An 11401-nucleotide genomic window follows, 5' to 3' on the forward strand; every position below is an offset into this window, starting at 1 on the left:
CCATTCCGCGAGAACTGTGAAGGGAAGAGTGTGCCGGTCAGCAGCAAGTGGCACGACAGCTATTCGCCTGATGTCTGCTTCCTCACCTTTTCCCTTTTCCTTTTCAGGAACCCAGAGCATTTTGACAGCTCTCAGAACACCGCTTCTGTGATTTCCCTTATGTTGTTAGCGAGCACCATTGATTCATCAGCGATATTAGAAACGACAGAAAGAGAGTGTGTGTGTGATGCGCGTCCCGTCGGTTTAGCCTCCACACAATAATAAACAACACCATCGAGGGTTTTATCTCCCCGCAAGACAACACCCCGCCTCACCAACATCTCGCCTCTTCCTCCACAGTCAACTCGACACATCTCGACGGCAAAGGGAGCGACATCAGACGCCAACAAATACACTTACACGTGGTGGCGGCCTTGATTCAATGCCGCCGTTAACATCTATTAAACGCGCTTAACAAGGAAGAAAAACAAGGTGGAAAAGAACGATTTCAACGCCCACGTAACATCAGACGAAGACAAAGAGTTGCTTATTTTTAAACGAATAGATAATTCTTATAGAGAGATAGATAGACATCGGCACCACAACACACCAAACAAAAAGCAGGCGGGAGGTGAAGCCGAGTGAACGACAGCACGCGAGAAGTACACGCACACACAGGAAGAAGCGCAGGTGTGACGCAGCGCCTCAACACGGCAAGGACAATACGAAGAAGAGATGCATGCGACCTCGACGTCACCAATTTTTTTTTTGTTTGCTGATCTACGCCAGGTTCTTCTCAATCACGTCACGCAGCATCTGCGGATCCTGACCCACTTTCACGCACGCCGTGCCCACGCGCGGACGCGCACCGACCATGATGGCGGAGCTGATTGAGCTCAGCTCGTCCCCCACGCCACGCGTCAGGGCCGTGTGCAGGAAGCGCTTCGACGATGCAAAGGTCATCTGAAAGAGCGGACTCGCACTGTGTGCGATCACACCCGTGAAGTTGAAATTCTCCCACACCCCGCGGTGCGTCGCGGCGTCGGCGATGAGAGTGAGGTGGTGGTAGTCGACCGCGTACCGCTTGAACAGCTTCTCCAACTCGTCGAAGAGAGCCCTGTAGCCGCTCTCCACGCCGAACGACGTGCACATGTCTCGGATATCGGTCGAGCGGGCCTTACGCACCTTAATGGCGCGGGCGCGGACGGTGAAGAGGGCGAGGAAGGCCGTCACGTTGCGAATGGTTGCCGCACGGCCCTGGAAGACCATCTCGCCACTCGATGGGTCCTCGGCCTTGCGAGTGTAGGTGACGGTGTCGAACTGCGAGAGCCACGACGGGAAGGTTTGCTGCGCCAGCGCGCTCTCCAGCACATCGGGAATGACCGCCACGACGTGGTCGGAGGTGTGGATGGCCACATTCACGATGAAGAGGTCATCGGGCAGGTCGACGACGCCGTCACGGGCGGCGGCCTCGCGCAGCAGGGGTGCGATTTCCACCTGGTACTTCTTGTTGCCATACAGGGCACGAATCGCCGGGAACGCGTCGTAGGCCGCCTTATTCACGGTGCCGTTCGCGCCGTTCCCCGCCTCCGCTGCTGCCGCTGTCGAGGCGTTGTTGCCCTGACGCTTCGCAAAGGCCAGCGCTATCATTTCCTCGTCGTCGTCGTCTTCGTCCTCCTCCGCTTTGGCGGCGTGACGCCGCGCCCGCGATTTCCTGTGCGGCTTCCTCCTCTGCGCTGCCCCTTCCTCGCCGCTGCCGTCGCTGCCGTCGCTTTCCGCCTCGCCATCCTCTCCTTCCTCGTCCTCCGACCCCGACTCCCCGTCCGAGTCATCGTCGCCCATGCGCATCAACGTGTCGTCCCGCCCGACTTCGCTGGCCGTGGCTGACGGTGCCGCCGCTGCCCCGAGGGCTGGCGTGTTCAGCTGAGTGGAGCGGTCGCCGTCGTCGTCGTCGTCGTCGCTTGCGCCGGCCGCGGCCGCGCCGTCTTCTTCCATCTGATGCATCGGGTCCTGCGTCGCACCGCGCATGAGACCCGCCGCGCCGCCCTCCTGCTCCTCCTTGGACCGCCCGCGCAGCGCCGTCACGACCTGCCGGGCAAAGTTCTTCAGCGTCTGCATGAAGGACTGCAGGTGCTCCGTGGGCGCCATGCACATCGCCTGCTGCTTGTGCTGCAGCACTGCCTTGGAGAAGAGCAGAGCCACCGTAATTTGCGTGCCCTCTGCGCTGCGGGTGACGTGGTAGTGATAACCGGGAGCGGTCGTCGTGGAAGCGGCAGAGGTGACGTCTCCTCCTCCTCCCATTCCTGCGGTGGTCTTCGCAGCAGGCACACGCGCCATGCAGTCCGTCAGCCGCGTCGCCACACCTGCTTGCAGTACACGCGCGATGGCTACCTCATCCGCCTCTGTGGCCTTCTCCACCGGCACCACCACCGCCACCTGCTGCACCGACGCGTAGATGAGCAGCTCACGCAGCCGCGGGATGCCCTCCGTCACGTGGGTCACCGTCGAGCCCGCGCTGTGGAAGGTGTTGAGCGTCATCTGCGTTGACGGCTCCCCCGCAGCCTGCGCCGCCAGCAGGCCGACTGGTTCACCCGGGTCGCAGTAGGCCCGCACCCGCCGCCGCGTTGTCAGCTCCGTCATCACGTCGCGGTAGTACTGAATGCTCTCCGTCCGCTTCTCCTTCAGCTTCTCTTCCAGCACACCGTTCTTGGTCCAGCGGGCGACCTGCGCCACCTTCTTGAAGAGCGGGTACTGCGCCTTGGTCTCGAGGTAGGTGTCGAGGCTAGCCTTGTAGGGCCCGGGCAGTGGGTCACGCTGCGCCTCCGCCTCCAGCAGCGCCCGCTGCGCCGCCCGCATCGCCGCCGCCACATCATCCGCCCGTTCGCGCTTGCCCTGGCTGTTGCGGCCGGCCTCCTCATCCGCCTCATCCGCGGTGGCCACGCCGGTGTTCACGTTCATCTTGCGGCCCAAGTCTACGCAGTTGTCCTTCACGACCTCCCAGGCCTGCAGGGAGGAGGTGCGCATCGGGTCGAGGCCGTCGCCGCCGTAGAGGAACTGCACGACGCTGCCGTTTGCGTCGCGGACGGAGCGGTCCCACTGCACGACGAGGCTTTCCAGCCCTTTGATGAGGCACCGCTGCAGATGTCCCGACCGCGACGTCTTCACGGCCGTGTCGATCAGGCCGTCACGGCCGGCCATGGCGTGGATCGTGTACTCCGCCGGGCGAATGCCAGAGGCGAAGCGGCCAATGGCGTAGCCAAGCGAGCGGGCCCGCTTCTCGTCCGCAAAGAAGGACGGCAGCGTCTTGCCGGAGTTCATGCGACGCACACGCCGCCCGTCGAAGAGCTGCTGGCCCAGCCCGAGCGACATTTGAATGGTGTTCGTGTTGCTGCCCTTCGCACCGGACATCGTCATGAGCAGCAGCTGGTTCTGCGGGAAGCGGCGCAGCATCCGGCCAGGCACAAACTCCTTCTGCAGGTTCGTTGCCATGCCCATGATAACCGGCATCACCGCCCCCTCGTCGTCAGGCAGCGTGAGCGGCGCGTTATCGAGCTCGCGCAGCAGCGCACGCCGACGCTCCTCCTGCACGAGCAGCATGTCGTCCATGCCGATCGAGAAACCCTCGCGCTGCAGGCTGATCGTCAGCACGCGGCCCAGCGCGCCAAAGAGCTCGCCCACCATGTGCGGCCCGTAGATTTCGTGAATGACGTGCACGACGGAGAGGTTGGCGGCGCCGAGCTGGTTCTTGCACAGCACCCCCGTGATGAGCTCGCTCTCGAAGAAGTGGACGTGGCCGTCCTCCATGCATGTGCGCGACGCCGTCACCAGCTTGCCGGTGTGCGGGTCGGTGGTGGTGAAGGTGCTGGGCTGCACCAGTGAGGTGCCGTGCATGCTCACACCGTGGCTCTTCGGCCGACCAGCGCGGCTCTCCACCACGCCCGTGACGTAATGCACAATGACGGAGATGAGCTGCTTGCCCGTCCACAGCGGGCGCGGCTTCAGGATCGTCGGCATGGGGATCAGCTCCGTCAGCGTCGCGTGCGCGCTTAGCGGGTTACCGTGCTTCTGCATGTACGGCGCGATACCGTTGTAGACAAATTGGACGAAGGTGTGGTGGGGTAAGAACTTATCGCGCAGCGTGAGCAGCACCCCCGCCACAATGTGATCCTGAATGAAGCCACGGATCGGCTTGCCAGAGGTGGGGACGAGGTAGTTGAGGTTCGCGTCCATCAAGCACTCCAACTCCGCCCTCGCCTCGAGGCTCTGCACGACGTGGATGTTCATCTCATCTCCATCGAAGTCTGCGTTGTAGGAGCTGCCATTGACGTAGTGGAAGCGCAGCGTCTTGAGGCCGGACAGCACCTTCGCCCGGTAGGCCATCATCGACACTTTATGCAGGGTGGGTTGGCGGTTGAAGATGAGGCGGTCGCCGTCGAGGATGTGGCGGTGCACCGTGAGCGAGCCCGTCTGGGCCATCGCGAAGTACTTCATCGCGTGCTGCCGCCGCACGGGCTCCGGCACGTGCAGGTCGACGAAGCGGGTTTCTCCACTGGGCAGGCCGATTTCGAGGTGCGTCGCCCCCGGGTACACATCCGGGCCGTTCATCACACACCGCTTCAAGAACAGCGTGCGGGCAGGCGAGTAGCTGCTCACCAGCTCTGGAAACGTCAGGGCACGCGCAAACGGCCGCGGCAGGAGCACCTCGTTCGGCTCCAGCATGTAGTCCGGTGAAATGACGCTGCGGCATGCCTGGTTCACGCGCTTGCCCATCATGTGCATGCGGAACAGCCCCTCCTTCTTCGCGAAGCTCTCCAGTACGTCCGTGAACACCTCCGTCACCTTTGCTTGCAAGTTGCGCAGGTTGTGCTCCTGGGCGATGTCCTGCGCCGCGCTGACGAGGTTGCGCTCGGGGGTTGAGTTGTTGTAGAGGACGTAGTACGCCTCGATTTGCTCAACGAAGCCCAGCACGTCGGACAAGGCACGCGTGCGGGCGTCGGGGACGATGGTGCCCGAGTCAGAGATCTGCACCCCCGAGGAGAGCCGCAGCTGCAGCGGGGGCACCAGCAGCTTGTCCAAGAAGAAGACCTTGTAGAAGTATGTTGGCGGCAGTGGGCAGGCGTAGGGCATGTTCACGGTCGCCTCGCCCAGGTGCGGGAAGAGGGCGGCGAGGATGGCGGGCTCGTGCTGGCAGAGCTGCTTGATGTGTTCCCGCACCCACGAAGTGCGGAAGTAGCTGTGGCTGCGGCCCTGACGGCGGTTGATCTCCTCCCACTCCCGCAGCTGCGCCAGCGTCAGCCCGCCATTCGCCACGTTGAAGTCCGCGTTCTTCTTGTTGAAGAAGAAGAAGAGGTGACCGTTTTTGGTGGTGATGCGGGGGGAGATGTTTTGGCAGTGGGTGCACACGTTGCTGTACTCGCGGAACTTTCGGAGCGCCAGCTTGCAGATTTCGTTGCGCACGTCGAGCGTGGACTTGTGTACGTGCTCGTCCGTCCCCGGTCTCTCCTCCACCTCTCCCGCCCCGACACGCGCGTCACCGCCGCCGTTTTCGGAACCCGCAGCAGCAGCGCCATCACACACGCCGCGGCGTCGCAGCAGCTTCTCCACGTGCTCCAGCATCAGCGGGACATCGTTGATCACCGTCTCGTTCACATCACGGCGGCGGCGCAGGCGCATCTCCTGCCCGTGCGCGTTCGCCACCATGTCCAGAAAGCGCAGGGCATCGCCGATCAGTCCGGCGTCCACGAGCCGCAGCGCCTGCTGATAGCGCACCACGTCGAACTCCGGCACACGCAGGCGGTGGCAGAAAAAGCACTCCGCCTGCAGCAGCTGCTCCACCTCCTGGGCGAGGTGCGGGTTGATGACGCTCAGGTGCTCCTGCCCGCGTGACGGGTCGTTGGGGTAGCGGCGGGGCATGCTGATGTACCCGTAGTGGCCCTGACAGCGCTCGTTGCCAAACTTGCCGTTAAGGGTGTTGCAGCAGCTCGAGCAGGCCTGCGGGGGAAAGGTGCGGACGTTGAAGTTGCCCATGCGGGTGTCGTAGAACGTTGGGTAGGTGCCGTCGCGGCGCACGGTGGGATTCCACGGCGAAAGATGGTCCTCCTGTCCGCATCGCACCCGCACCTCGACAAAGGCGAGTCGCGCAATGTCTTCTGAGGTCATAAGAGACAGGGAGACATCGCTCTTCTGCTCGTGCACCGCGCGGGTGCGCAGGTCGCCGACGTAGGCGTGGAAAGGAAAGGCCGTCGTAAGAGACATGGTGTGAGTACGTGTGTGTTTGTGTGGCGTGCGCAAGGCTGGTGATTAGTATTCTTTGCTCTCTTGGGTAAAGAGGAGGAGGAGGGGAGACAAAACAGCAGATATCGTCCCCTCCGTTATGCGCCACGAGTACAAAAAGGACGGGAAACGAAAACGGAGGAAATCTTTCGCTGCTCTTTTTTCTCCGTTCTTCTTAAGTTAGTCGAGTTACAATGAAGCGTCGGAGCTTTACTTAACGGAGTCAGTCAAAGACAGGCTGAGGTGGGAGGGCAGCCGCACCTCTCAGACGCTGCGTTGTAGGTGATTTCTTTTTGTATTGGAAAATAGAGTTCACCTCCTCCGCCGGGACTGCCAGGTGAGACAGAACACAAGCAGTAATATATATATATATATATATATATAAGGCACAGTAGACGGAGTGTTCCGGTGCAGAAAAAAGGCAGCCATCGACAGCGAGAGGGGCAGGTGGCACACAAACACGTTTACCAAGGCAACAAGGAAGACGGAGAGGGGAGGGGAAGGAGGGAGGTAGGTGCGAATAGTAAAGCGTTCTTTCCCTTCTCTGAGCAACGCGAAGAATACGGGAGGGCCACCTTCTCTTCTCTCCGTTGCCTTTTTATTATTGTTTCTTCCCTTTGGTGTGCGTGAGCGGAGACGCCGAGGCGGCCTGTACGACACAGAGACACGTCGCTGCTCCCTCCCGCACCGCGGCACACCTCTGTCGTGTTCTTTGGCTACCAAAGAAGATATATATATGCACGTTGGCACACGAACGCGTTCATTGAAGATGTATCGCGGCTTGTCTAACATTCAAATAGGCGCTAATCGAGGGCGGTTGCGATGCGGGTGAGCACTCACTCACTCACAGGGAAATGACAAGGCGATGCGCATCGAGCGAAGAGCTCCCTTTCGCAGCAAGGAGAGAGGAGAGAGCGTGTGTGTGTGTGTGTGTGTGCCTGTGGTGCTAACGAATGAAGAGCAGATACCCTTCTCTCCTTTTCCTTTTCTGCTGATGGTGGCTCTCATCGATTCTTTGTTGTTGTTGGGTTCCTGTTTTCGTTTTCATGACTGTGTTTGGCAATTTGTGCCGTTACATCGAACTCGTGTGTGTGGGCCGATACCTTCCATGAACGGCAAGAACATATAGTAAAACAAATAATAATAAAAGGTACTGGCAAATAACTGCACCGACGTGCACGCGAACAGAACAATTAGAGGTGTTAAGTAGCTTACAAGAAACACAAGTCCGTATAATCCACACACACACACACACACACACACACACAGGACGAAGGAAGAACACGCCTCCCGCAACTACAAAGCTGAAAATGTGAAATTGAGGCACGCCTGCACGAAAGCCAGCAGCGGTAACACCGAAATGCACCGTGCAACTGCCTCCCCAACCCACGGCGCCAACCTCCACAACAACCCACGAAGAGCATTACGTCTGGGCAGCACGCAGTGCTACTACTACTACTAAGCATCACGACCAGAAGAAAAAAAAAGAAAAAACCAGCCACAAAGAAGCGTAAGGTGTAAGTCGCAGAAGGAGAAGAAAAATAAAGAAAAGACAACTACACAAAAGTGAAGAAGCAACAGATGACTACACATGAGCGCCATGTAGTCACGCCGAGGCAGCCCCCTCCTTTTCTGCTGCCCAACCCCCAACCCCCTCCTCCTCTTCGGGTGTGTGCGCGTGTATTTGTCGATGGTTGGGCAAAACCCGCCGCACCCGCGTAGCGCAGCTGGACGGGAAAAGGCACTGCAGTGGGCAAAGGCATCCTCCGCCCCACGATGAAGAAAGAGGAAAAAGAACAAAGAAAACACACGCGTTCGAATAATAATAATAAAAAGAAAGAGTGCTGCGTTCCGCCTCATTATAACTGTGCTCTTCCCAAAAAACAAAAGTCGCTCCCGTTTCAGCACAAAGAAGGCCGTCGATTATTACTCGTGTATCCCGCAACTGTGCGCCCGCGTGCGCAACTCTTCACTCGCGACGCAGCACGTGAGCAAGCCACTACCTGTCCTTCCTCCTCCTCTCTTTCTTTTCCCCACATGCACACGCATAGAGGTGGACCGACTCGCAGACGAACGTGCGAGCAAAGAATTCGACAACCATAATACTAGAAAAACAAAGAAAATGTCGCGCGGACCTGCTGTGGGGTGCTCGTTGATGCAATACCTTTTTTTCATTTCCCTGCCCAGTGTGGCCACGGCCGCGACGGGCAGTGCCACCGACGTGGAAAAGAAGAAAAGAAACGTGCTTGTCCAGAGCGCACCTGCAGGAACTCCTCAAAAATAGAACAAGAGCCCAAGAATAACAATAATAATAATAATAAAGGTGTCATGTTGACCTGAGCACTGCGAAACGGAGAGATGATCAGGGGCGAGCCGAAGGCAAAGGACCACAGCCACCACAGCAACCGGGGAGGATGTGCGAGGCGGTGAGTGAAACCAACATAGGAAAGGAAAGAGGAGAAGAGGAGCGACGGAGCGGCAGAGAGGGAAAGAGAAACGACGGAGAACGGACGGGTCTGCTCACTACGCGTCACCGCCGATAGCGCTAGAAGTGCGTGCATCATCAGCAGCAGCCCCTAACTCCTTTTTCTTCTCGCGCCTCTTATCCGTGATATATATATATATATATATATATCTGTGTGTTTTCGCTCTACTCGTGTGACAGCGAGAAAGACGAAAATAGTGCGGCGAGAGCAGGCAGAAACCGTTTAAAACAAACAAGGCATCAATAACAACCACAGCGGAAAAAAAAAAGGCTGGGATCTATGTGTCTAGAAGTCGGAGCCCTCCAGCACGGACCACGAAGGGTAGCGGTAGCCACCCAGCGACTCCTTCAGAGCGATGGCCACGCTCACGCACAGCTCATCTTGGAAGGTGGCCGACACCACCTGCACTCCCTTCGGCAAGTGAAAGTCCGCCGGCAGGTGCTCGGAGCGCACCTCGTATGGGGACATCCCCTTGCGACGGTTGGCCATGATGGCACCGGGCCAAACCGGGCAGGCCGTCGCCGGCATCTGCAGCACGTTGAAGGCGGCGGTATATTGAAACTGGAACGGGTTCCACAGCGGGAAGTGATGGCGCGGGGCGGGCGACGGAAAGGTCGGACAGATGATGACGCCATCCTTGTGGAGGAGCGTCTCCAGGCCGTTCTTGAAGGGCAGGAGGTTCTCATCGCGGCTGATGGTGAGCCACTTGGGGAAGATGATCTCCATCGTCTCCAGCACGCAGAGGGCGATGGCGGGCAGGGTGTGCTCGGAGCGGCCAAAGACCCAGCGAACGGCCTCGGCTATCCAATTAATGCCGCCCTCGTGTCCCTCGGCCATAAGCGCGCTAAACTTTGCTTCGGTCGGGTCCTTGGTCAGGACGGACGCCCACATGGAGAGAATATTCGCAAACGGCCGGAACTCCTTCGGCACCGTGCCGCCGGTGGAGCGGGCAGGGGTGCGGACGTTGATGTAGGTGACCTCAGCCCCGTAGCGACTCCGCAGTGCCTCCGCTGCGGCGTGGACGGCGTCTATCTGGCTCTCCGACACACGAATGAAAGGCAAGCCGTAGTCCTCCAGCGCGTACACGCGCAGGGGATGCCGACGCAGGTCGAGCACCTTCTCCAGTGGGGAGCACGGGGGGTAGGTGACGGGGTCCAAGCGAAACCCGCCGCGGGCGGCAATTTTCGAGAGGGGGATGAGGTCCTCGGGGAAGCGGCAGATGGGGCCGGTGGCCATGTAGTGGTTCGCCGAGGTCTTGGCCCCCGGGTGCTGGCCGTTGTTCGAGATATAGTGCGGGCTCGCCTTGTGGCCGTAGACGCCGTTGAAGAAGGCCGGCATGCGAATGGACCCGCCGATGTCGCTGCCGAGGCTAAAGGTGGAAAAGGCCGCCCCCGCCGCCGCCCCCTCACCACCGCTGCTGCCGCCAACGAGACATCGCGGGTCGTAGGGGTTGCACGTGATGCCGTAGATGTAGTTGGAGCTTTCGAACCACATGCACAGCTCGCTCGTGTTGGTGACGCCGAGGATGACGGCGCCGGCGGCACGGAAGTTGTGCACGACCGGGCTGTCGACGTCGGAGATGACGCTGCGGCGTGTGGGGTGCCCCGATGAATTGGGGCAGCCGCGGCACTCCATGCACTCTTTAATCGTGCACGGTACGCCGAGCAGCCAGCTGGGCATGCGGGCGGGGTCCTTGTGCACACGCCACTCCGCCCACACCCGGTCTGCCTCCGCGGCCGTCGCCAGCGCCTCCTCGAAGCAGTCGAAGACGAGGACGTTGATGTAGGGGTTCACTCGCTTGATGTGCTCAATGTAGGTGCGCACCACCTCGACGCAGCTGAGGCGACCCTCGCGGTAGGCCTTGCTGAGTTCCTGCGCGGAGAGCTGCTGGCAGTAGGCGATGGGCTGCGGTGGCACCTGGCGGGAGGAATGCGGGCCGGCGCGGAGGAAGACCGTCATCCACCAGTTGCACAGCCCACACACAACCGCGGCGTACACGACGAGGCCGAGGAGGTAGCCGACACGGTAGGCGAGGCCGGCGCCAGCCGCGACGACTAAGTATAATAAAATCTTCAGGACCGCCATGACGATGATGCTGAGAATGGTATACCTGAGCCGATGCTGATGTGGAACGGGAGCTCAAAGAAGTCTTTTAAAGAAAGGAAGATGCGTATGGCTGTTCTCCTTGTTGAAGATCTTGGTCAGGCTATCGAGTGCAGGTGAAAGAGAGAGAAGGAAAGCGACGACGCTTCTTTCCTCTTCTTTCTTTTAAATTCTCGTTCGCGACTTCGCACAGCGGACACACCGAAAAGGACAAACGCTGATGCTCTTTTGTTTTTGCTTTGTTTTCTACGTACCGTGAAACGCGCGAAGAGGCATAGCAGCGAGTGCGCACCTCGAGGAAACACACAGACACACACAACGCCAAATCAGCTGCGATCGTACAGAAGCCAGACACGGAAAACACAGCTGCTTCGAACTGTTCTACTAAAAAAAAGGGGGAGGAGGGAGGGAGGGCTGGAGTCAACGCAGTCGCTCTACGCGTGTTTACTCCGCATGTGCAGACGAGTGAATTTGGATAGAGAAATTGAGATGCTTTAAATAATAATGATGATAATAATAGTAGTAGTAGTGGTATTGTTTGTAGTAGTAGAGACAGTAAA

At 59.3% G+C, this 11401-nt stretch overlaps 2 protein-coding genes across 5 annotated transcripts in view; both read right to left on the reverse strand.

Annotated features, from left to right (window-relative positions):
• Window positions 1–759: 759 nt before the first annotated feature.
• Window positions 760–6583, reverse strand: ABB37_06783 (putative DNA-directed rna polymerase I largest subunit; the record flags this gene model as incomplete). The annotated part of the gene is made up of 1 exon (XM_015805180.1): window positions 760–6583. The coding sequence occupies exon 1, from the start codon at window positions 6232–6234 to the stop codon at window positions 760–762; it is 5475 nt and encodes a 1824-aa protein (XP_015656473.1). The 5' UTR covers window positions 6235–6583.
• A 2440-nt stretch (window positions 6584–9023) lies between these two features.
• Window positions 9024–11401, reverse strand: part of ABB37_06784 (hypothetical protein) — a gene marked incomplete at its 3' end in the record, with an annotated part of 3126 nt that continues 748 nt past the window's right edge. For all 4 annotated transcript variants that reach the window (XM_015805184.1, XM_015805183.1, XM_015805182.1 and 1 more), the window contains exon 1: window positions 9024–11401. This exon is cut by the window's right edge. In XM_015805184.1, coding sequence (XP_015656477.1) covers window positions 9024–10823 — 1800 coding nt within the window. In that variant the 5' untranslated portion in view covers window positions 10824–11401.

Source organism: Leptomonas pyrrhocoris (assembly GCF_001293395.1).
Source record: "Leptomonas pyrrhocoris isolate H10 chromosome Unknown, whole genome shotgun sequence".
In the NCBI taxonomy this organism is placed as follows: domain Eukaryota; phylum Euglenozoa; class Kinetoplastea; order Trypanosomatida; family Trypanosomatidae; genus Leptomonas; species Leptomonas pyrrhocoris.